General features: G+C 38.1%; 1 protein-coding gene across 1 annotated transcript in view; it reads left to right on the top strand.

Moving 5' to 3' along the window:
- The first annotated feature begins 1,198 nt into the window (after positions 1–1,198).
- smchd1 (structural maintenance of chromosomes flexible hinge domain containing 1) overlaps positions 1,199–26,604 on the top strand; it is a 131,405-nt gene continuing 105,999 nt past the window's right edge. The window contains exons 1-13 of the mRNA XM_052022954.1: positions 1,199–1,463; positions 5,644–5,719; positions 7,232–7,393; positions 7,542–7,624; positions 8,558–8,691; positions 9,672–9,786; positions 10,616–10,735; positions 11,172–11,338; positions 13,643–13,733; positions 16,535–16,745; positions 18,267–18,384; positions 19,888–20,071; positions 24,841–25,038. Coding sequence (XP_051878914.1) covers positions 1,239–1,463; positions 5,644–5,719; positions 7,232–7,393; positions 7,542–7,624; positions 8,558–8,691; positions 9,672–9,786; positions 10,616–10,735; positions 11,172–11,338; positions 13,643–13,733; positions 16,535–16,745; positions 18,267–18,384; positions 19,888–20,071; positions 24,841–25,038 — 1,884 coding nt within the window. The 5' untranslated portion in view covers positions 1,199–1,238. The remainder of the gene's footprint in view (positions 1,464–5,643; positions 5,720–7,231; positions 7,394–7,541; positions 7,625–8,557; positions 8,692–9,671; positions 9,787–10,615; positions 10,736–11,171; positions 11,339–13,642; positions 13,734–16,534; positions 16,746–18,266; positions 18,385–19,887; positions 20,072–24,840; positions 25,039–26,604) is intronic.

The following is a 26,604-nucleotide window of genomic DNA, read 5'->3' as shown; positions in this document are numbered from 1 at the left end:
CACAGTTGGACTAAGTGTGGTCTAACCAGAGTTTTGTAGAGGTGTATCATTACCTTGCGGCTCTTAAACTCGATCCCTCGACTTATGAAAGCTAACACCCCATAAGCTTCCTTAACTACCCTATCCACCTGTGAGGCAACTTTCAGTGATCTGTGGATATGGACCCCCAGATCCCTCTGCTCCTCCACACTACCAAGAATCCTGTCATTAACTTTGTACTCTGCCTCAGAGTTTGTCCTTCCAAAGTGTACCACCTCACACTTCTCCGGATTAACATTTCTCTTTCTGCATATGTTGCCTGACCTGTTGAGTGTTTCTAGCATTTTCCGTTTTTGCTTTAAATTTTCAGCACCTGCAGTTTTTTTTAATTTTCATTTTCTGCTTACTTACATATTTTATTTAGTAAACAAAGTTTCTGGCATTGTACATGAAAGTATAAGAAAGAGGAGCAGGAATAGACCATTTGACATGTAAAGATAATTTGAAATAGTCGATATTTCATTATTTTAATTCTACTATTGGATCAGAGGCATGTTGGATTGAGTGTAAAGCCATCACCCATTTATGGCACACTGGAATTAATGAGAATTACAAAGTTTCTAGATGCATTAGGCATGCCTTTTCTACTGAACGACAATGTTGGTCATAAACCAATCGGTGATTGCCAGGTATCTGCTGAATTGTCTCGCTAAATTTGTTATCAAGCGCCAGAAGAAACTGACAGATTTCTCATAAAGGACTAGTGGAGGCACTGGGTCTGCAAATTGGGGAATAGCGGTCCAACACTTAATGCGTGCACAGCACTGACTGGACTAGTTGGGGTTCAAGACAAACTTTGAAGTTGACTAAGGTGCAAACTAAGAGGGAAATTGTATTTTAAATCAAAGTAAACTTTATTCATAATAAAAGACAAACTATATACAATTACAAAACAGTGCAAACCTTACATTCTTGTACAGATCATTCATTAGTGTTATCTTTTTATATATATAAAAAAAAGCACCGATGCCACACGTGTGGCTCCCTGGAAGCTACCCGGTCGAGTAGGGCAAATGTTCGCCGACACAGCGTTTGTCTGCAGGGAAGAACTGAAACAACTTCCTCATTTCCTCGCGCGTCGCTGCCAGCCCGGGCAGCGCGCGCACTCGCGCAGTCGCAGCTGCGGGTGGCGAAGCGGCGGAAGTGACGCGCGGCCTCCTTCAAACCAGGTGCTGGGGGCGAGCTGGAGGTTCCTCAAAATGGCGGCGGCGGCGGCCGAGAGCGGCGGGGGAGCGGGCGAGCAGCGGCGGCCGGCGGGCTCCTCACCCGCCGTGCCTCCGGGTCCTGCGGCCGCGGGAAAAGCCGAGAGAGACAAGAAGAAAACCATCTTCATCTTCGACCGTCGCCTGGGAGACTCTTCGGAGAAATCCTTGGAGCTGAGCGTCAACAGCACGTACGCGGAGTTCAGGACCGCCGTGTGTCGGGTAAATGGAGGGAGGGATGGAGGGATGGAGGAAGGGAGGGACGGAGGGGAGGGGAGGAGAGGAGAGGAGAGGCAACACGGGGACCCCGCGGCCTGGTTATCCTCAGCACTACCACCACCACCACCACCACCACCACTGCTGGCGAGCTGCGTCCCGGGAGACTGGCAGAGATGCTTATAGTAGACGGATGTAATAGGAGGTTGTTGGTGGGGGAATGTTCCCGTCGGGACTCTCTGCAACTACATTTAATTAAATATTTTTGATCTCTTCCCCCCAACCCCCCCCCCCCCCCCCACTCCCCGATGGCCCGAACCGGACTCCAGCGTGAAAGTGGACGGGAAGGGTTGGGATGCTCCGGGGTACCTTGCAACCAACGAAGTAGGTTGGTGTCAGTGCAGATCTGCTGGTATTTCTTAGCAAGTTCCGGCCCTTTTCCTGAGCATTTCAGTGTAATTGACGCGGGGTCAGTTTTGCAACAAATCAAGTGCTGAACTCGTTGTGAATGATGCCTTGAGATATAAGTTGTTAAAAATGAAGTATTTGTACTTGTAGAATTCTAACTTCTAACTTTTGTACCATTTATGATTTTAAACTACTTGGACCCCACATTCTGGAATTCTCTTCCTAAACCTGCGCAGAATTCCTAAATAAATTCCAGAATTCCTAAATCTTCTTAAATCCCAACTTTTTTGATCAGTTTGTTTGGATTTTCTACCAGCCTACTGACGTAGATGGGATTGAGGAAAATGAATGCTGAAAGGTGATAATCTTCAAGACCATGAAAAAGTAGACTTGGAGGGGATGTTTCCACTTGAGGGATATAAACCCAAGGCAGTCACCAAGAAAATAAATAGGCTATCTAATTGTCCTTGCAGTGAAAGATAAAACCATTAGAAATAGTGTGCAGATTTGGGAACTTTATGAAATTAGCATTAGAAAAGTAATAAAGAACTGAAAAAGAAATTAGACTAAATACCAACAAATCTATTGGACCTGAGGTTTTAAAAGAAAGAAAAACACAATGTGTAGATTAAGAAAAAAATGGTTGTTTAAGCCTGCTATTCAAAAAAGGGGAAACTGGGATTTGTAGTTTTGTTACTCTGACATCATTATCAAAGAAAATGCTGCTGCTCGCACAGTGCACTTTGAAGAATCAATGCAGACTTACGGAAAAAAGTGTAGATTTTTGAAGTTGTAATGTGCTGGGTGAAAAGGGAGATGGTGGATTCTTAAAAGAAATTCAATATGTGCCATGAGAAGTTACTGCACAAAATTGGGGCTGGTGTAATTTGGGGCTAATGTACTAGAATGGGGTAAGGATTGATCAACAGACACAAAACGGTATGAATAAACAGGTTATTTTTTTTAAGTCAGCTATAGGTAATCCTTGGCTTTGGCTATTTGGAATCCGTGTCAATAAACTAAAGGGTGGCACAGCTGATAGAGCTCCTTCCTCGTAGCTCCAATGACCCAAGCTTCAATCCTGACCTCTGCTGTCTCTGTGGAGTTTGCGTGTTTTCCCTGTTACTGTATGGATCTTCTGAGTGCTCTGGTTTGCTTCCATATCCCAAAGACCTGAGGGTTGGTGGGTTAATTGGCCACTTTGAATTGCCCTGCGTGTATCGCTGAATGGTAGAATTAATGGTAATGTTAGAAGAATAAAATAGGATGGGCATAGGATTAATATAACTGGGTGCTTGATGGTAGGCATGTATTCGGTGGGCCTTTTCCCATTCTGTAAAACTCGGTGACTCTCTTAACTCTGAAAAGCAAGTGTAATGTATCCATGTTGGCTGACAATGTAGAGGTAAGTGGGAAAATAAACTGGGAGGATGTGGCAGATGTAGTAAAGGGCATAGATAGGGTGAACGCACATAATCTTTTTCCCAGGGAAAGGGAACCAAAAACTATAGGGCATAGGTTTAAGGTGAGAGGTGAAAGATTTCAAAGGGACCTGAGGGGCAACTTCACACAGAGGGTGGTGCCTCTGTAGATTGAGCTGCCAGAGAAAATGGTTGAGGCAGGTACAATAACAACATTCAAAAGACATTTGGATAAGTACGTGGATAGGAGGGGTTTAGAGGAATATGGACCAAATGTGGGCAAATGGAATTAGCTTGGTGGGCACAGTGGTTGGCATGGATGTGTTGAGCTGAAGGGCCTGTTTCTATGCTTTATAACTCTGACTCTCAGTCAGTCAGTTTGAGAGTGGCAGTTTGAATATTTAGTGGGGAAATAAGTTTTACAGGTTGGGATCACAGTAGTGGAACAAATAATTGAGAAAGCAAGTAGTACATTTCACAATGTCTACATGGCTTGGAGAAAGAGTAGAGAAGTCAATGCAACTATACATAATCTTTACAGTTTTGGGTTTCGTCTAAGGAATGATTGATTGTCATGGAGGAAGTGCAGCAAAATTCATTGGGCTGATTTCTGGGGTAAGAAATGTGCTATGCCTATAGAGGTAAAATTAAGGAATAATTTCTGGAAGGATGTGTTCCCTAATTGCATGGTTTGAGACAATGAATTTGTCTCTGGCTTGGGCAGTGACCATTGGACCAGGCCTTGTTAACCTAGTTCCCCCCTACTCAGAATTGCTGCTAGCAGTTCCCGCAGCCTGGACTTTTGGAGTTTTGATGCAGTGGGCCTATCTTGCAAGCATGAAGCATCTCAACTCTCACCTTGGTCTGGATGATGACAGATGAGGAATTCTTGTCCCCTTTTTTAAAAAACGTAAAAGCCCTTGGTTTTGACAGTCTGCAAAGCCTTGCACCTGACCTTGTTGATTGTGAAAAATTTGAATGGCTTTCAAGTTCTTGTATGTGTCTGACATTTAGAGATACTGGAAAACTTGGTGTGGGGGGAGGGAATTAAAGAAGTAAAGTGTTTTTTTTTAAACTAAACTTAAAAATCCCTAAAACACATTAAATATTACAGCAGAGTTAGTTCATCTTTCCTTCCTAATTTGGAGGTCTCTGACCCTGCGCCAGGTCTAAATTGCAATGAGATCTGAGATCGTTTTCTTACACCAAACTTCCTGCTTACCTCCCACCCTCCAAAGAAAAAGCTAAGTTCAGTAGCAAAAGAAAAAGAAGCTATTAGTAAGCCGAGGGGCCTGATACAATATATATCTAATCTCTCAGTTTAGGATTTATGGAAAGGCTCTGGTGCTCAGTGGAGAGGTTGTGTGCACTGCTGACCTCTAGCCATTTTCATACTTTTGCACTGAGGTGCGCAAGACCATCGACTAGTCTTTAGCATAATCTGGTCAGTGTGTAAGTGAGCATTGAATAGTTTTTTGATTCAGTTGATCATTGCTTCCTGCAGTGCGATATTAATGTGGACAGATTTAGTTTAAATCTAGATTAGATTAACCAAATAAGGTAGCCATTGCCCTCTGTTTTTAATGGCATTTTGGGTGTGTGCAGAACAGTTAGCTGTTTGAGGTTTCAAACTTCATTTGCAAATTTATCTGTAGGGTACCAGATTTCTCTTGCACAGATTTTGTAACACGGGTGGAGAATCATGGAAAAATGTTAAGATTGTAATATTTAGATTGCTCTTGCTGCTATGTCCTAATGAGTACAGGAATAATAGAATTGGACAAATGGAGAGCTGGTGCAGAAGGGAAAGTTCAAGAGTTTTCTTGATAAATAATTGAGCATATTCTTTGGTACTATCAGCGACAGAATAAGGGTGATTTCATAACTTATAGTTTTGCAGGCTGTTTCCTACGGAAGTCGTTTGTATATTCATCACATGGATTAATTCTCACATCTTCGTTCAGGAGTATTTTTGCATTTTGGTGCATGTGAGAGCACCTTGGTCATATTGGGTTGAATATGTGGTGTATCAGTATGCTGCAGTGGTGCTCATAGGATGAGGAAAGAAATTGCCAGAGTGATCTTATTTTGAATGATGTGCATTATCCAAATGCCACTATTTGACTCGCTTCTCTTTAAGGACAGGTTCAGGAGAGGCATGGTGTTGACAATTTTCCCCCCCATCTTATCTTGATAACTAACACTGATATAGATTCAATCTTTGTACAGTGATTGGAAAACATTGCTTTGCCAAATTAAAGTCTGCAGATGCTACATTGTATTTGGTCAGTTTTGGTGTATGGGAGATGTATCTTCCCTCTGGTCAATCAGAACTGACCCTTTTATATTTTTTTCAGGCTTTTGCCATTGCTGGAGAAAATAACTTTGTAATTACAACGACAAATAGAAAAGAAATCAAAAGTCAAAACTTTGGTAAGTTCATTCTAAACTAGTTTGTTCATATTGGTGAGATGCAGTGGCAATACTTCATACCTTGCTTCAAATATTTGCATCGTGACTGTGAACAAAATTAATCTATTGTACTTGCAATACCATGGGTTTCCCCCAACTCTCTCAAAGCAATCAAGATCCATGATGAGACCTTGACAAAACATGGATCACTTTCCATGTCTTAGGAACAACCTCTCAGCAAAGGCAGACATTAATGACAAAATTCACTTCTGCCTCCAGTGTGCCAGCACAGTGTTTCTCTGACTGAGAGAAAAAATGTTTGATGACCAAAACTTAAGACTGGCAACAAGTTCCTGTCCAATTTGATCTTTACAGCTTCTGGTTAGGGACACAATTTTGACATTTCACTTGGGTTTCTCGCTTGTACTTTTCTAAAAAAAAAGTCCACCCAGGATTGGCACTGTAAACTGGTAAAGTATCATGATACCAGGTATCCAAAAAAGTGTGTAAACAAACATAGCCTGTAAAATAACAAAGAACTTGGTGCAGTTAATTTTGTAAACCACCGAGTAAAATTGGGAATAAAAAATTGAGGAACAGCCCTTATCCAAGAAAGGACATATGTACACAGAAACCAAATAAACTTATAACTCTTCACAGCTGCAAGAAATCCTCACTGAGTAAAAATGCATTAACCACCCCATTGCACTGTCCTAATCCATCAATATTTTCTGTAGTGTATCTTCCTAAAATACAGCTTATAACTCTCACAATTGACATTCGCTCTACTTGACTGGTGAAGCTTTTAGTAAGGCATTGGTCTTGGAAAATGTTCTCTACCATTGTGAATGAGAAAAATTGCAACATGCAATTAGGGGTGTTAGTTTCATTCACATTTTTGAGATACAGGAAGAAATGAGACTGAGTAGCTGTCTTTTTTCAAAAAAGTCAATTATAAGGCATGTGTTTGCTTGTGATGCTGTACGCAAGAGTGCATGAAGTTTTTTTTTCCTTCCTGTAACCCTGGTGTTATTCAGCTGTGATATTTAATGTGGAATATTTAAACTTGCCAAAAGGTCATGTAACTCAGCAAAAAAGAAACTGAAGTTCTCTGTTCATAGAGATTTAAGTACAACCTGGAGTATTTCTCTTAAAGTTCAGTTTAATCGAATTAAAGAAAACTGCAATTCCTTATGGTCGTTATTTCAGAGTCAGTGGGTCAATTTTATTGTTTGTAATTTTATTATGCATGTAAACTTAAGGCTGTTTTTGAATATGCATTTTTAACGTCTTTATGCTTTAAAGGTTCAGATCGTTCTTTACTATGTAGAAACCAGGAAATTCATTTAAAATAAGTATATAACCTTGTGGAATAGATTGATGGTATATGGATTTGAATGAGGTGTTGGGGTTCTTTTTAGTAGGAACTTGTTTTTGTGGTGCCTGTAAAAATGGAACATTGACTATGTATGCATTTATTTAAATTGCTGTACATTAACTGGAAATGTATCTAAAAACTTTCTCCAATTTTAGATAAATGTGTCAAAGATGGAACCACCTTGTATATACTTTATTCAGCCGACCAAATACTGCCCTCAGCAACAAGAGAAAGAATTGATTTTCTTCCTCACTATGATACATTGGTTAAAAGTGGCATGTATGAATACTATGCCAGCGAAGGACAGACTCCTTTGCGTAAGTATACCCCTAACACCATTTTAATTTGAACTTGTAGCAAGTAGTACTAAATTGAGATGCTGTTTGTATATTGCTTGTTCAGAATTTCTTGAGCTAGAAAGATTAGTGTTCAACTTTTAAAATAATTTGTTTTTTCCGTAAACAGCATTTGCCTTTGCTGAATTGATAGATAATTCATTATCTGCAACAGCAACCAGGAAAGGTACTCGCATCATACAAGTCCGACTGGTGAGTAGGATGTATATTAAATTTTACATCAATATATGCTTTCTGATAATCTTTTCTAATTTGAATTCTGCTGATCCTTTGTTCATACTTGTAATTTTAAAAAAATTACATAGTTATTTGCCATGCTGAAAATAGTATTTTACCAGAGGACACATTTTAGCCACTTTGCTGGTTAGAAGTATGATTGCAGCATGGGTTAAGAAATTTCCAATACAAATGTGAATGGAGAAATGAGAGGTGATATTACAGAAATGTAGGATTTGGGGTGGAGTCTGAGAAAACATTTTCCTTGTAGGGCTATCTAGAACTAATTTCAAAATTAGGGGTCAACCATTTCAGATGGAGGTGAGAAGGGTATATTTTTGGCATTCTCCTCCCCGGAACTCTGCCTCCACAGATTTATTTAGAACTAGTTTCAGAATGAAGGTTCAACCATTTCAGATAGAGGTGAGAAGGAATTTCTTCTGATGGTTGTCTATCTTTGGCATTCTCCCCAGAAAGCTGGAGGCAGAGTTATTCAATATATTCAAGGCAGGGATTGATGGACATTTTAAACAACAACGGAGTCAAGAGATTGGGGGAAAGGAGCTGGATAACGGTATTGAGGCGAAGATTGGATCAGCCATGACCTCATTGAATGGCTGAGCAGACTTGACCCTGCTTCTTATGTTCTTATAAGAATTTATAATGAAAGAAAAAAGAATGCATGGAGAAAATAAGTGTGGGGAAAGAACTGATGCATGGGACTTTTTTTTAAAAGAATTGGTGTAAACTTGAAGGGCTGGTTGGCCTCCTGTTCTGTGCTGTTTATGAATGTATGATTTCATTCTTGGGGTTCTATTTTAACTGTACCTTTTTATAATTATTGTCCATATTCTCCCAGTTGTGTCCAGCTCACAGATTATCAATTAGTCTTATTTCTTTTTTTTAAAGTTGTTTGATGAATCTCAAGGTAAGCCAGCTGTGGCTGTAATTGACAACGGGAGAGGAATGACATCTAAACAACTTAACAACTGGGCTGTGTATCGGCTTTCCAAGTTCACCAGAACAGAGGACGATGTTGAAAGGTTTGATTCTGAGATATTGAAATGCATTTCATTTAATTTGAATAAAGATACTGGTTCATATTGCTCATTGCTGTTTAAATGTGAACAGCTTTTTAGCATTAAGTGGCCAATACTTAAATTACTCTATATTTACTCCTGAAATGGAAATCAGTATTGGCATAATCTTTCAAATGGTTTAAAATGATTTTCCTGAGTGAAAGACTGTTCAGGGATTTATGAAAAGAAAAGCAAAAAAAAACTACAGATCCTGGAAGTCCTCCATTGATTAACCATTGACACTTACTCCAACACCCTATTTAAAGTAGTTTACATGTATGTATGTTAGTCAATGACAGGACCAGGTTTGCAAGCAATGTTTCCCCTTTCTAATCATAATCTTATTTTGAAGAATGGCCACGAGAATGGAGTGCTGCAGGGATGCTGGTGCTTGACGTATACCTCAACTTGAATGTATATCTTCAGAAACAGAAATTATAAGAGGGGAAAAATGTAAGAAATCTGATTTGTAGCAAGGATTGAACAAGATTGTTTCTTTAAATAAAGTTTGGTACTTCAAAAATAATCCTTTGAGCATCCTGCAGCAAAGTAGATGGAGATCCTAGTATTGGAATACTATGTTTATGTGTGTTTGTTTTAGAGTTTTTGGTTTGAATATCTTGAATCATTGATATAGTTGAGCACCAATTCTCTGTGTCTTTGAAGTATTTTGATGAGCATTTATCTACTTTGTCTTCTACAAACCCAGGCTAGCAATCAGATCAGCCTTTTCTATTAATTTATGGTAACACTAATTATATTGCCCTTCTGTTTTTCTGTGCCGAACAGAGTATCACATCAAATTAGCCGAATCTGCTAATAACTAATAAGTGATAATGAGTTTTATCCCTTTTGGAAGCAAAATGTTATGCTCTTGTGGAATTATTCCATAGATACAGCCCATTTCTCTTTTCAAAAGGGAACTATTATTCTTATTTCCTCAGTGACCATTCAGGATATGTTCGTCCACCTGTGGTGCCTCGTAGCCTCAATAGTGACATTTCCTATTTCGGTGTTGGGGGGAAACAAGCAGTTTTCTTCATTGGCCAGTCAACCAGAGTAAGTTATTGAATAAGCCATTGATTTTCCTTCTGATGAAATTAGAACATAAATGTGTTCCTTTCGTAAGTTGGGTGAATCATATCTTTGTCAGGTAAAACTGAATGCAAAGTAGGAACTGTACTAAGTTAAATACCTCTTAGTTGATCTTGTTACAGGCAGTCCCCAGGTTACAAGGATGTTCTATTCTTGAGAACTCTTTGTAACCCAAACTTTTTGTGAGTCTGAATGAAAGTGTTTGGTAGAGGAACACAAACAGCTGTGACAGGAGAGGGTGCAGGAAGAGCAGTGGCTATCCAGCCTCATTCATTTGTCCAGGCCGTTCACAAGTCAGACATCTGTAATCTGGAGAGGACCTGTACTTGAGACTTAATATTGTAAAATAGTTATGTTCTAGGCCTTGCCAGTGGATTTGTATGATTACATGGAAAAATCAAAATACCATTCTAATCTACATAAAATGATGCAACATGATATCTAAGTAAGTTGTTCTGTGGTCATGTTTTTGGTTAATAAGATTTTTGTAAAAACAAAATACTTAGCTGCACCAGCACAGAAAACAATGTGTGTAAATGGAATATTCTGAACACTTCTGAATCAAACTTTGATACGCACTGTTAGTTTTGCCGAAATTACATCCTCACTATTAGTTATGCTGTGGTGTAGTTTATGAAATGCTATGTATTCAGAAGAAAAATGAGTTAATTCAAGAGTGCAGTAGTTGCATCCTTCACTATTTGCCACAGTCATATTTAATTTAAAAGAAAATGTAATGGCAAAAAACTTCGTTTTCCAACTGCATGTTTTAGCAAGGTTTTGTTTTCCCCAGATGATTACCAAACCGGTAGATTCACAAGATGTGCATGAGCTGATACTTTCAAAAGATGATTTTGAGAAGAAAGAAAAAAATAAGGAAGCAATATACAGCGGGTTCATCAGGAACAGAAAGGTAGTATCGTTGAGTCTTTTTGAGGCCTTCACATTAAAGCAGCATTTAAGAGGTTAACAACTGAGGGAAAATCTGACTCGTCTTTAATCCCGATAGACTTTGAGTAATGCAGTCTGAAAATGAATGTTTTGTAGTTTTCCATTGTTAATTGCACGTACCTGGTGACAAAGTGGAATTTGGATTGAAATTGAATAAATTTCCTTATGACTTGCAACTGACTGGTTAATGTAGATGAAGCTGAGGCAGTTTAATCACACAATTCCAGATTTCAATTAACCCTTTCAGGTTCAGTTTTTGTCTATGAATGTTGGTTCAGATGGTGTACATTTGGTAGTTGAGAAAGATGGTGAGTGTATTTTGAAATCTTGGTGCTTAATATTTGGCAGATAAGTGACTAAAAATCATTATGCTATGCTAAATGTTTCTTTATCAATAGCCAACTGATTCAATGCATGTCACTAGTGAAGATGAACGATTCCTTCATAGTCTCATAATGGAAGAAAAAGATAAGGAAAGCTTTACTGCAGTAGTCATCACAGGAGTTCAGCAAGCCCACATACAGTACTTGAAGAATTACTTTCATCTCTGGACTAGACAATTGGCGTAAGTAGCAAGTGTTAAATTTATAAATGTAACTTCTGTGTAATCCATCAATCAACATTTAAGTTGCCAGAATTTCACCTTGAGCCTCATGTCAGCATTACCACAAGTGGTCCTGTGGCTCAAAGTGGATATAAATGGAGTTGTCTTCCATGTGGAAATGTTATCTTTATAGTGTACAGTGGCATGCAAAAGTTTGAGCACCCCGGTCAAAATTTCTGTTCCTATGAATAGCTAAGTGAGTAAAAGATGACCTGATTTCCAAAAGGCATAAAGTTAAAGATGACACATTTCTTTAATATTTTAAGCAAGATTACTTTTTTATTTCCATCTTTACAGTTTCAAAATAACAAAAAAGCAAAAGGGCCCAAAGCAAAAGTTTGGGCACCCTGCATGGTCAGTACTTAGTAACACCCCCTTTGGCAAGTATCACAGCTTGTAAATGCTTTCTGTAGCCAGCTAAGAGTCTTTGAATTCTTGTTTGGGGGATTTTCGCCCATTCTTCCTTGCAAAAGGCTTCTAGTTCTGTGAGATTCTTGGGCCGTCTTGCATGCACTGCTCTTTTGAGGTCTGTCCACAGATTTTCAATGATGTTTAGGTCAGGGGACTGAGGGCCATGGAGAAGCATTCAGCTTGTGCCTCTTGAGGTAGTCCATTGTGGATTTTGAGGTGTGTTTAGGATCGTTATCCTCTTTGCATCTTCAGCTTTTTTTTTTACAGATGGTGTGATGTTTGCTTCCAAAATTTGCTGGTATTTAATTGAATTCATTCTTCCCTCTACCAGTGAAATGTTCCCTGTGCCACTGGCTGCAACAGAAGCCCAAAGCATGATCGATCCACCCCCGTGCTTAACAGTTGGAGAGGTATTCTTTTCATGAAATTTTGCACCCTTTTTTCTCCAAACATACCTTTGCTCATTGCAGCCAGAAAGTTCTATTTTAACTGCATCAGTCCACAGGACTTGTTTCCAAAATGCATCAGGCTTGTTTAGATGTTCCTTTGCAAACTTCTGACGCTGAATTTTGTGGTGAGGACGCAGGAAAGGTTTTCTTCTGATGACTCTTCCATAAAGGTCATATTTGTGCAGGTGTCGCTGCACAGTAGAACAGTGCACCACCACTCCAGAGTCTGCTAAATCTTCTTGAAGGTCTCTTGCAGTCAAGCGGGGGTTTTGATTTGCCTTTCTAGCAATCCTACGAGCAGTTTTCTTGGTCTTCCAGACCTCAACTTGACCTCCACTGTTCCTGTTTACTGCTATTTCTTAATTACATTACGAACTGAGGAAGGCTACCTGAAAACACTTTGTTATCTTTTTATAGCCTTCTCCTACTTTGTGGGCATCATTTATTTTAATTTTCAGAATGCTAGGCAGCTGCTTAGAGGAGCTCATGGCTGCTGATTGTTGGGACAAGGTTTGAGGAGTCGGGATATTAATAATGCTTTGAAATATGCATCACCTGGCCTTTCCTAACAATGACTGTGAACAAGTCATAGCCCTAACAAGCTAATGAAGGTTTGAGAGCTTGGTAAAAAATTATCTGAGAGCTCACATCTCTTGGGGTGCCCAAACTTTTGCATGGTGCTCCTTTCCTTTTTTTCACTCAAATTATAGAAAACAAAAATAATACACTAATCTTGCTTAAAATGTTGAAAAGAATGTTTCATCTTTAATTTTATGACTTTTGGAGATCAGTTCACCTTCTACTCAACTATTTATGGTAACAGAAATTTTGACCAGGGGTGCCCGAACTTTTGCATGCCACTGTATAGAACCTTTAATGTCATCCATGTAGTCATGGCCATATGAGTAGTTTTAAATCTTTGTCTGATTGTAATTTGCATTCTAAAGGGATCTATCAAGTGGAGATGATATTTAAAAAAAAGTTTGACAGTTTTATTACCATACTTTTCTAAAGAATTTTGAATTGCAAAGTTGTACATTCATCAATAGTGACATGCTCCAGTTTAGTCCCTGAATTATTGTATGGAGATTTGCAATTTTTGAACCTTCCTAACCAGATGATTCTTCCTCCGACACTTGTGGGAAATGGTTTAAGACCAGAACAACAGCTTGCCTATCAATATCCTGATTCTTCCTGTATAGATCATAGATGCTATAATGGGATATTTTTGACTTTAAGTACACACTAATGAAGAATTTTAATACCTTTGCATGGACTTTGATCCTTATCTCCTTGGTGTCAAAACCTACTTATTTCACAAACTGTATTTTTAACTCTGCATTTGCTGTATTACTGACAAATTTAACTGATATGAAACATACTAATATTCTTGCTCTATTCTTAGACACATATATCACTACTATATTCATGGACCCAAAGGAAATGACATGGAGGCCACTAAAGAAGTAGGGTTTTTCAACAATATTGACATAGAGGCAAGTTTATAATCCTTTTGTACTGTCTCCTGGAAAAATTATGAAAGAAAATCATATGGGTTAATTTTGTGCTTTTTTTTTGCAAGAGGATTTGAATGCATGAGTAGAGGTCTTGCTCATATTCTTATAGAACCTGGATGAGACTACAATTGGAGTACTGTATACAATTTTAGTCTCCTATCCTTGTGTAATGAAAAATGTATTTGTTAAAGAGGGAGTGCAGTATTGATTCACAAGACTGGTTCATGGGTTAGCAGATCTCTTTCTCTTTCAAATGAGATTTAGTCGGCTAGACCTCTATTCTGTAGAGTTTACAATGAGGTCATCCCTCATTCTCCTAATGTATAAAATTAGAGGGCTTGACTGGGGAACGTAGGGCAGATATTCCTAGCTGAGGAAACTAGAACTGGAGTAGGGGTCCATGGTCTTAGAATGTGTGGGTCACCTAGTACTAAAGAAATTTGTTTATTTGCAGGATGGTGAATTTTTGGAACTCTCTACCCTTAACTGTTGCGGATACTCAGTCATTGATTACATTCAAATTAAGATTGATAGATTTTTAAATATTAGAAGAAACGTAGGAATTTGCAAATAAGCCAGGAAAATGGTGTTGAGGTAGATCGACCATTGAATGGCAGAACAAGCTCAAAGGGCCTATTTGCGTACTTGCGTTCTTATTCAAAGAATTGTTTTGTTTTAATTTTAATTGAAAAGTGGTGAATCCCATTTATTTCTCTTTCCCCAATTACTACAGGGTGTAATTCTTAGTGTTCTTGCTTTAGTGGTTCTTTGTTCCAAAGCAGCAACAGATTTTTCATATTGACCTGTTGCTTCACAGTGCATGTCCTCCTTAGGCTCTATTTTGTTTCCATTTGTTTTAATTTTAAAACACAAAGTTGAAGTGAGGAAAAAGTCTGCCCTGAAAGAGTTGTTGAATCAAGAATATGAAAAGCTTGAATAAAGGTCAGATGATTATATCATCCAGTTTTGTGAAAAATCTGTTTTTGGTTTTAAAGAGAATTCCAATAATGAAACCTTCACTGTAGGAAATTAACCAGTTACAATGGTTCCATGAATCTTGAGGGGGGGGGGGGGGTGGTGGGCAGAAGTAGAAGACCATTTTTTAAATTTGTCTTGACTGAGTAATGGGAAAATTCAGTATCATCTATTACTTATGCTTATTAATTTTTAAATTCTATTCTTGTTGCAGACTTTCCATTAGAAAAATATATTGAAAATGTGTTTTGGAATTTGTGTTGGAGTTTGAAGCAATCTTGTCACTAATAATGTTTGTTCTTTCCTCTCAAGGTTAGGGCACGTGGGATCCAAGGTGTGTTGGCAAATTGCATTCAAAATGGGTTTGGAGATAGGAGATCGAAGATAGTGGTCAAGGGTTGTTTTTCTGATTGGAAGTCTAACCAGTGGTGTGTGCAAAGATTGGTGCTGGGACTATTGTTCTGTCATGTATAAATGACTTAGATGAGAATGTAGGTGGACTAATTAGCAAGTTTGCTGACAGTACAAAAATTGGTAGAGCAGTAGCTAGCAAATCATGCAGAGGATGCAGAGATCTTGGCTCTCAGATCATTTGGAAAATTATGCGGAGGGGTGGCAGATGGAATTTAATCCTGATGTGGGGTAATGCATTTTGGGATGTCCAATAGCAACAGAACACATACCTGTGTGTGTATGCACTAATGGAGTGTTGACCTTGGAGGGACCCTGGGAGGCAAGTTTGTAGCTCCCCAAACATGGCGAAGCAGTTGGATAGGGTAGGTCAGAAGGCATTTAGCATGCTTGCTTTCATAGGCTAAGGCATTGAGTATAAAAGCTAGGATGTCATATTGCAGTTGTACAAATCACTGCTCAGGATGCACTTGGAGTATTGTGTACAATTCTGTTTGCCACAACAGGAAGAATGTGGTAGCAGTAGAAAGAGTGCTGAAGAGATTCACCAGAATGTTGCCTGGAATGGAGGGTTGTGGTTTTAAAAGGAGATTGGACAGGCTGTGTTTATTCTCACTGGAACATGGGAGGCTGAGGGGTGACCTATATAGAAGTTTATAAACTTGAAGAGCATAAATGGTCTTTTTCCTAGGGTGGGGTATGGAGGTCTAAAACTAGAGGGTGTAGGTTTAAGATGAGGGGAGAAATTTAAATGCAATCTGGGGGCAAGTTTTTTTTTGTATGAAGTGTGGTTATGCAGAACAAGCTGCTTGGGAAGTGGTAGAGGTAGTTTACAGCATTTGGGGTGTTTGGATAGGAAAGGAGAAGGGGGATGTAGGCCAAATGTGGACAAATGAGATTAGTGTAGATAGGCTTCACGGTCAGCATATACAAGGTGGGCCAAAGGACCTGTTTCTGTGATGCTGTGACTCACTTCTGAAAACTCTACCTCTTTCTGATCATTTTGACCTTGTATGGCTTGTTAAATTATAATGTTCCTCTGAAGTAACATTCTGCAGTGATAAAGATATTACTTAAGTATGTATTGAGAACAACTAGATTGATGCAGCATCTGAGGTAGTTAGTGGCTTGAGGAATTAATGACAATGAGCAAAATTAAGAAATGTATTCATTGTCTTTTTGTTATAAAGCAGTGTTGCTTGCTTGGGCTCATTAATTTTAAAATATTATTTGGTGTTTATGTTCATTTAAACATGTTAAGGTACAGAAACATTGAACTGATGAATTGAATTTATTCAGTGGTTTTTCTCATAATTTGATCTAATGATGTAACTTGATTTTATTGCAGTGCATTTTTGGCTCTAATGAGCCTTTTCATGTCTTTTTTTTATTAGATCTCAATGTTTGAGAAAGGAAAAATCCCTAAGATTGTAAATCTAAGAGAAATAAAAGATGACATGCAGACTCTGTTCATCAACACTGCAGCTGACAGCTTTGAGTTTAAAGCACATGTAGAAGGCGAAGGTGTTGTAGAAGGAGTAATACGTTATCATCCTTTCCTGTACGATAAAGAAACCTACCCTGAAGATGTTAGCTGCCCATTCAGTAAGATTTTCTTCATTTCAATGGGTGAGGTGGGGTGGGGGTGGGGGGTGGCGGGAACTTTGTCCTAATGTGGAAGAATTTGAACACATTTTCTTTTGCAGGCTTCAAAGGAAGGAGTAAGATAATGCTTTAAATGTTGATTAGAAGATTTTTGTTTCCATCCTTTCCTCCCAACCTACTTGAGTTATGGTTTTAATGTGCATAATAAAGAATTAAAAAAACAGACCTGGTTGTTTTGTATTAAGGGCAAGATATCTTGAACTTCAAAAACTAAACTAAATCGTACCTTACTAGAGGAGCGAGGCTTTCGTGAACATATTTAAGTGTGTACTATCTTTAGCAACAACTTGCAAGCAATGGTAAATGTGGCTTCTGAAAATTTCAAGGGAATTCAAAGTTAGTAGTTTGCCTATTATTAAACCTGTAGTAATTTTGACCATACAGTAGCTGTTTATATTTTTTGGGTGATCCATTTTATTCCTCCTACCCATTATTGTAGGTCTTAATAACTGTATCATGATTTTAATGAGCTTCTTGCTAAATGTACATAATATAACAATAGTCTTGTGCTTCTAATACCCTTAGTAACACTGAAGATTTTTGACACCTGCTTCATAAAATTGTAAAGCGTCTTGCAGACTCGAGACTACAGATGCTGGGATCTGGAGCAACACACAAAAAAAAAACACAGAACTCAGTGAGTCAGGCAATATCTATGGAAGGAATTGGACAGTCGGCATTTCAGGTCGAGACCCTTCATCTGGACTGAAAGTCCAGATACTCCTCCCCATTCCCAACATGACGTGTCTGTCCTCCGCTGCCTCCACTGCCAAGTTGAGGCTAAACACAAACTAGAGGAACACCACCTGAGTAGCTTGCAACCTGGTGGCATGAGTGTTGAATTCTCCAACTTTCAGTAACTGCTTCCCCTCAGTCCCTTTTCTCTGATCCACCTGGCCCCCATCACCATGTCTCTTTCCCCTCCCACACTACTCCCCACCTCCGTCCCTTTATTCCATGCTCTATCAGATTCCATCAACTTCAGCCCCTTGTCACTTCAACCTTCCAGTTTCTGATGTTATTATTACTCTCTCCTCCCCATCTGCCTATCACACCCACCGCCCGCCCCCCCCCCCCCCCCCCCCCCCCACCACAAACCTGGATATACCCATCGCCTGCCAGCTCTTGCTCCACCCTTTCCCTCCACCTTTTTATGCTGGCTATCTCCCATCTATTTTTCAGTCCAGATGAAGGGTCTCCATCCAAAACATCGACTGTCCATTTCCCTGCATAGATGCTGCCTGACCTGCTAAGTTCCTCCAGCTTTTTGTTTGTTGCTCTGTTATTTTTGCAGTTTGGTATTAAAGCTAACTTAAGTTTCTGGTTTATGTGAACTTAAACATTTGTATATTGTGTCTCTTTCATGTTCAATGTACTTTAATAATAGTAGGAATGGAGAAGAGGAAATTGCTGCTATATCAGTCTTTAACCTTCTAAAGCTGAATATTTTTGACTTTCTAGATGTGGCTGAAGATGATGAGGAAGACTGCTATTCTGTTGATAAGGGAGCCAGAGGAAAAAGGCCAATATTTGAATGCTTTTGGAATGGAAGATTAATACCATACACCACCGTGGAAGAGTAAGGATAAGTGTACAATTGAACTTCTGTTTTACTGGTATTTTTCAACAGTTTCTTTTCTCCTGAGTTAATAATTTTTTCTAGGCTATAATTTCACAAGTGCTGGTGCTTTTGATAACTTGCTGGGAGCCCAAGGAGACTATTCAATTGCAGGGTAGTGGAGCCTGTTCCATCTTGATTTGAGATGGTTTTAGCATTGACAGAGAATCTTTAATACTAGTTATTTTTGTTGCACTGTGCTCACCCAGAAGGTTATTGAACAGAGATCAGGAAACATGAATAACATTTGTCCCAATCTGCTGTCAAGGCATCCAGTTAGTTGTAATGATCAATTGACCAACCCATTTGCACTTGACCAAACCAGCATGGCTTAAGGATTACCTAGTTGTTCATTGGATAAACTACAGCAGTAGTGTGTTGTGTGGCAGTTGTAACTGTCTGAGGTGTGGTATTTTAATTCTTCTCTTTTTGGATGTTATTGATATCCATAAAGTACCTCTGGATGATTTCCTTATCGGCCTACTTTCTTGCTTTGGGAAATATTTCACCAATTTTATGTAATGTCATAACCTCTTTAGAATATTTTGCAGTTAAATTTCAATCCTATTATACTGTATTGCAACATATAGGATTTGGATATCTTAGTTGTAGATAACTTTGATCAAAACAGATTAGGACTTGGTTACATTTTGCATATTGAATTTTCATATTTTTATTTATTTCCATACTTTACAAGATTTTAAATTTTGACAATTAAGATTTAAATTATCTTGACCCATCACTGGAATGATGAAATATTTGAATTTGCCAATTTTCCAAAAATTCCCTAGATTTAGAAGGCTCCATTCGATGGGAAGATGGCAAATGTAACTCCTTTATGCAAAATGAGGGAGATGGAAAGCAGGAAGTTATAGATGGGCTTAATGTAACATCTGTAATAGTGAAAATGTTAGATATCATCCCCTGACAGTATTATCTGAATGACATTACAGGATGCTTTAAAAATAATTGTAGTAATTGGGTAAAATCAACTTTTTTTTGTGACGTTACGTTTGACCAACTTATTGGGGTTGAAGAAGTTGCATGTTCTGTGGGTACATATGTTTGAAGTTCTTAAATCAGTTATCCAAACAAACATAGCTTAAAGTTTGATTTAAAAATTCAGGGGAATGTTCTGAATATACAGTAGTTTATGTAACCACTTAATCTCAAATCCTGCTTTGGAGCACATTTGCTGGATGTTTTTATCTTCATTTTTAACAAAGGTTTTTGTTTAAGTGGGACATGTGTAAATGTCTTTTATTGCAAAATCTGCCACCCAGGTGGCTTTTCTGCTCACTTTTTCCCCTCAAATTTTAAAACCAAAGTTAGGTTTAAACAATTGATTCACAGTATCAGTGTCTCAAATCAAAACTGTATAAAGTTAAGGAAGCATAGTGTTCAGTCCTAGAACTTGTAATTTATCCAAATAAGAATCCTGGACAATAATCCTTGCTTTTCTAGTTTTGAGTTTTGTGCACCTCCCAAGAAAAGAGGACTTGTGCCACTGGAATGTTTCAACAGGATCTCGGGTGTGCTTTTCACCAATGATAAATTTCAGGTCAGCACCAACAAGTTGACGTTTATGGATTTGGAATTGAAGTTGAAGGATAAGAACACACTTTTCACACGTGTTGTGAATGGCCAGGTAATAAAACCTAATTTGTTTGGTTAGGGATACATAATTGTATATTTTTATTCATACTAAATTGTATTTCTTTGTTAATTGAGTGCGGTGTGTTTTTTCAACCCATCAAACTCTTATTTTGCAAAGGTACGTGGGTAGGGCAACTTTTATTATCACAGCTATATTTCAATTTCATTTTCTAGTCAGAAGTGAAAGATTTGGGCCAAGCAAGTAGATCATAGCTCGTGATGTTGTAGATTTCACGTGCTCATGAAAAGGGATCCAGTGTTGAACAACTTCCTGACTTGTTAGGGCAGTGTGTATTTGGCTGTAGAGGGATAGAGACGTTTAGTGATTTGGTGGGGGGAAGGGGGAGTGGATGATGGGAAAAATGAAGTTACACTCTTATTTAGAAGTATACATAAGCAGTATTATTTGAATGTTAAGCTATTAAATGGTGTTTGGAGATGCTGGTTTTTCAAAAAAAAATTAGTGCCAAATTAGCTTAAAGGAATGGTTAACTGAGATGTAGTAGAAGACATCCAAGGGATCTTTCAGAATACAGAGAATGCATATGGTATAACCAAGAGAAATTCCAGGGGCAGTGACACTATAATGGAAATTAAAGAGAGCAGATCAATAAGAGGTATTTTGCATTGATCTTCACTATAGAGGATGCGAGTAATATCCTAGAAATGGGTTTGGAAGAGAGAACGTAATTTGGGAAAATTACGAATACCAGGGAAGTGATACTGAGCAAATTGTTGGAGCTACAGACTGATAAATGTTATCCTAGGAACTCAGAAGTGTAATGAGATAGTTGGATTGTTTTAGTTTTCCAAAATTCCCTAAATTTGGAAGGCTCTACTAGATGGGAAGATTACAAATGTAACTCCTTTATGCAAAAAGAGAGAGCAGGAAGATGTAGATGGGCTAATGTAACATCTGTTAGAGTGAAAATGTTAGATATTAACTACATTCATCACAGGGCACTTTACCCAGTTACCCCAATTTTTTTTTATATAAAGTCAACGTGTTTTTGTGAAATCATGTTTGACCAACTTATTGGAGGTTGTTGCAGAAATTACATGTTCTGTGGATAAATGGGAACCTGTGGATATATTAAGAATTCAAAAAAGCATTTGATAAGGTGGTGTATCAAAAGTTATTTTGGAAAATAAAAACTCATGGTGTTGGTTAGGAGATTCTCTTGTTAACAGTAAACATGAATAGATGTTTTTCTGGTGGGAAGATTGTAATGAGTAGTGTGCCACTGGGATGAGTATCGCAGTCTCAAATTTTTTAAATGACTTGGAAAAAGGGACTGAAGACATGGTTGCTAAATTTGCTCACGGCACAAAAACAGATTGGGGAAAACCAGTCAACAAATTGTGAAGAGGATATAAGATGGCTGTCAAATGTCATTGGTGGGTGAAGTGGAGGGTAAAGAGCTTGCAGATAGAGTTAATTAAAGAAAATGTGGAATTGGCTATTTCAGCAGGTAAAATTTATAAAGAAGCATATTTATTTAAATGGTGAGATATTACAGAGCTTTGAGATGCAGAGGAATCCAAATGCCCTGGTCCATGATGGGCAAAAGACTCCTACTACAGGGAATTAGGAAAGCTAATGTTATAGTTCATTGCAAGGTAATTGGACACAAATGTGGGGATGTTTTGCATCAGTTACATAAAGCATTGGTGAGACCACATCTGGAATACTATACAATATTGTCTCTATTTTAAGTATTGGAAAAAGTTCAGAGAAGGTTCACTAAATGCATTACTGGGGAAATTCATAGAGGAATTGAATTGCTGTGAGAGCTGGTGTGGACCCTGAGTCAAAATGGCTTCCTATGTTGTAAGGAAAAATGAAACTGATACCTAGAATAGGCAGGTTATCTTGCAGTTAAAGGTCAAACAGGCGAGGCTTATCTCTTGGAGTTTGAGTCAAATAAGATGATGAATCTTCAGAGTACTTTTGAGAACTTCCTTAGTTTCCTTAGTGGTGGAAGCAATCTTTAACTGTTAAGGCAGAGTTACAGTAAATTTGGTAAAGGGGATGAAAGGCTACTGAGGGAGTAGGAGGGGAGTATAGTGTTGTGGTTGTATTCAGATTCGGCTATCGGAAATGATGGACTAGGCTTAAGGGACTGAGGGGCCTGATCCTGCTAATTCATATGAGTGAGTAGAATGGGCTTCCTCTTTGGAATTTGAGAGAGAATCTCATTGAAGCCTATGATTCTGATTGGGTTTGGCAGGGTAGATGCATAGAAGATATTTTCCCCGGTAATTAAATGTAACTAGGAGGCAATGGTGTCAGGATAATGGGTCATACACAAAACTCAGAAGGGATTGTTTTTCACTGGAAGAGATTAACAAAAATGCTGAACCCCAGAGAGCTGCTAATGCTGAGTTATTAGGAATATAGATTTTGGGACCACAAGAGAACTTGCATGTTATGGAATGAGGGCAAAGGTTAGATGAGCCATAATCTTAATGGCTGATCAGGCTCGAGGGGCTTTGTGGGTTACTGTTTCTAACCAGTAATCCTGAATATTTGAACTGTGTTGTCAGTTTGGCTATCTTAATCCTGCTCCCTTACATTTTTGTATCTTTAAAATGAGGTTCAGTGATATCTTTACAATTCTCTGATCAAATAATTTGAGTTCCCACTTTCCTAATGTTACCTTGGTGGCATTGCAGAAGGGTTTGTATGTAAGAGGGCAAAAGCATGTTGAAAAACATTAATCTGGCAGGCATTAACAAAAGTAATCATTCTGGGATGGCAAACTTTGGTCCTCCCACCTTCTGAGATTATGTGCAAACATATAAGATGAGCAATCTTCTACAGACACTAGAAGATGGGTTGAATCATTAAGTAGAAGTGTAGAAAATTAAAATACAAGTAATTTTTTTTTTGTTCTTGTGTTGAGGATCCTTGAGTATCAATATCATTAATTTCTCAATTTAAGATGCCAAGCAAGCTGCAACAGGATATCCAGCAGGGTAGAGTCAACTCTCCAGTCAAGTGCAGAGTACTAGGCAATGAAGTAATTTTTGATGCCAAGGCAAGTTTTTAAGGAAAGTGATTTGCATCTAAATTGCACAAGGGTCCAAGGCTCATGAAGGATAAGGTGTTCAGAATAACACATTGGATGGACAAGCAGCAATTCCATGCGAACACTGTCACAGTCCAAGTCGTCCATTCATCCATGTTTGGACATGTATTTATTTTATTATACTACATCAATACCTGTGAATTCTGTATATAACAGTATGGTAAGAGCACCCACACCAAAAAACAGCATCATTTCATTATAGTTTGCTATTTGCTGCTCTGTGCAATAATTGTCTGTGGCAGCACCACCCACATACTTGAACTAAAAAAATCAAACAAGTCCCTCAAGTGTTGCCTTTTGAGTCCATCCTGTAACTTTCAATGAATCCAGATACAGCACAGGAGACGTGGAGAATCTGCTTTATGACATAACTAAGCGTTTATCTAGTCAGCTTCCTCCAGTGCATAATCATGTGGGTCTCAAACATGCATCTGATGTGATGAGGCAGACTAGTGAAAAGAATTCAACAGTGGGGTAGTCTACTGAAAAGGGACCTGCATTGAGACTTTGACCATCTTTGTCTTAAGATGCTCTTCATAACAGTGTAGGTAGATGTAATTTCTCTTTTGACCTGTAGCATTAAAGCAGCAATGAGTGGGATCTTCACTGAGATGATACCTGAGGAGCATGCATTCCACCATGCAAATTTATTTTTCATTAAATCTTTTAATTACTGGAGGCTAAGATCTGTAATTCTTTTTGGTTTGATTTATACAGTTTACTTCATGCTTTTTCTAAAAGGTTGTGAGCTGCATAACTAATACAAGGGAAGTTTTGCTCTAAGATTATTTATTAGTCTTTATTAGTCACATGCACATCGAAACACACAGTGAAATATATCTTTTGCGTAGAGTACTCTGGGGGCAGCTTGCAAGTGTCGCCGCGCTTCTGTATGCCCACAACTTCCTAACCCATACGTCTTTGGAATGTGGGAGGAAACTGGAGCACCGGAGGAAAACCATGCAGACATGGGGAGAACTACAAACTCCTTACAGACAGTGGCCGGAATTGAACCCGGGTTGCTGGCGCTGTTAAGCGTTACGCTAACTGCTACACTCTCAAATACTCTTTTGGAGCAACTTGGTATTTTAGAATAATTAAAATGCATCTGACTTGCACCCTAAATTCTGCTGCTTCAGTTTTTGAAATGCTACTACAGAAACATTTCTTATTTCACTTTCTTCTGCCCTTAATTCTTGGTCTGTTCCTCCTTTGGATGAAACACTTCACTCATTATTCCTCAATAGCTTGAAGTTATAAAGTCCTTTACATAATGTTCCTGTCAATCAACTGGAAAGGACAAGGGATAGAACTGGAATACTGGAAACAAAACAAGTCAGCCAGCATCTGTAGAAAAAGAACCAGTCAGTGTTTCAGGTCAGAGCCTAACTTCACTCAGGACCTGAAACAGTGACCTGGTTTCTTTCTACAGATGCTGGCTGACCTGAATGTTTCTGGCATTTTTTTTCTGTTTATTTCCAGCATCAGCAGTTATTTAAATTTATTTTACAGGAGTTTTTAAATGCTTCCTTGCATTTATAACCCAATACTGGGTCTTCAGTCTATCTTTTTCAAGGATCTTGTATTCAAATGTCCTGTTTAGTAATTGATTCCTCACTTATTTGAATGTTTGTTTGCTATGTGAGTTTAACTTAACATTCTCTTTCAGGAGCAGAGGATGAAGATAGACAGAGAATTTGCCATGTGGCTTAAGGAGTGCCATGAGAAATATGACAAGCAAATAAAATTCAGCTGTTATAAAGGCACAATCACAAGAAGTGATTTGCCATCTAAACGTATGCAGAGTCCTTGGGCTGTATATACAGCAATTGAGTGGGATGGAAAAACATTCAAAGCGACACAAATGGTAAACATTTGTACATTGAAAATTATTTGTTGATTTCGATAGCACGGGTAAAAAAAATACAAGGATATTTTTTACAAGAGAATTTCATCAGCTGTCAGGAATGTGAATTCTAATGCTTTAAAACTAGATATTGTTGCCTTACAGTCAGCAAGGAACTAGGTAAAAGATGGGACAATTAGAGTTAAAATGTTTTATTGAATGATTTCCTCACCTGTAAGTAGCCTTCATTTATAAGATTCTGCTTTTTCTAAGCAGAAAATGTTTGTTATTCCTAAATCTAGCTACAATCAAGAGTACAATCAGTTGAGTTGGATAGTGTTTTGACCAATCAATTTCAATTTTTGCCCACTTCCCTGTCTTGAAGGTGTTTATGGCCTGCTGGTTTAGCCAGGAGAGTGAGGGGCAAAAATGGTTGTCAGCTCATCTCACAGTTGAGGTGCTTGTTTTAGTAGTTATTTTCCAAAGACCTCCATCAGAGCAACTGTGGTGGCACTAACATGTTTTAAATTAGCAACTTGCCTTTGAGAGGAACAGTATAAACAGTATTCATTATTAACCACCAATCTTAAACTTTCACATTAACAAATGCAACCTTATCTTTACTTATTAGAATACCAGTTTATTTCTGTCTATAATTACGTTGAAGGCCTTGGAGGTTCATAATTATAATGTCATAACTTCAATTAGTTTATATTAGTTGTGTAATAAATGGTTCATAATAAGGCGTATATAAAAATTCCTACTTTTGAATCCATTAGCAAAAGTTTAAATATTGTAGACAGTTCTTCAGTTAATCAAATCTGTCTCTTCAAACAATTGTTATCTATATTTTTGAATTATTACATTTATAACATTTCATTAAGAAAGCACTGAAAGGAAATTTCTTTGAGTTAGTATCAGTAACAATAAAGCTGACAATTTTAGATTAACTCAAACTAATATTATTGTTTAAAGAACAGTTCAAGTCTTTAGACCAGTCTTTATTTTCCAATTGTATATCATGACATGGATATTTGAGATTGATATTGGCTGTTTAAACCTAGAACATCTGAAATCTGAGTTTTCTGGCTTCAGCAAGGGCTGTAGCAGACTGACTTTAATTGACTATAATGTACCTGGTTAAAAGAGTGGGGGGGGGGGGGGGGGATGAATAAATATATTTTCTATTTCTGATTTGAACACTTTACTAATGGTGTATTTGTGTGATCATTGGTAAGGGAAGGATTGTGTTTGCCTCAGTTATCTTTGCATTTTCAATGGTAGTAAATAGAAGCATGCAGAATATATTTCAAATTAACATCCTACACAAAATATGTTGCTGTCATTATACAAATAATTGCCATTTATCTTTGTCTCAACTGCAATGATGCAATATGCTATTGATAGTTACTATCATGACAAATTAATATTGATCACTGAAAGGTATTTAATTAACATCAAGAATGAAAGGAGATAAACCATACCCTTTCATTTGGGCAGAGTGGTGTTTCAAGAATCAAAGACAACAGTGCAGGCATTCATTTAGTGTACAGCATGCATCTTGCTTTTGGAGTGAATTAACCATAT

This window comes from Pristis pectinata, chromosome 9 (genome assembly GCF_009764475.1).
Source record: "Pristis pectinata isolate sPriPec2 chromosome 9, sPriPec2.1.pri, whole genome shotgun sequence".
In the NCBI taxonomy this organism is placed as follows: domain Eukaryota; kingdom Metazoa; phylum Chordata; class Chondrichthyes; order Rhinopristiformes; family Pristidae; genus Pristis; species Pristis pectinata.
This window is presented reverse-complemented; position numbering and strand designations above follow the sequence as displayed.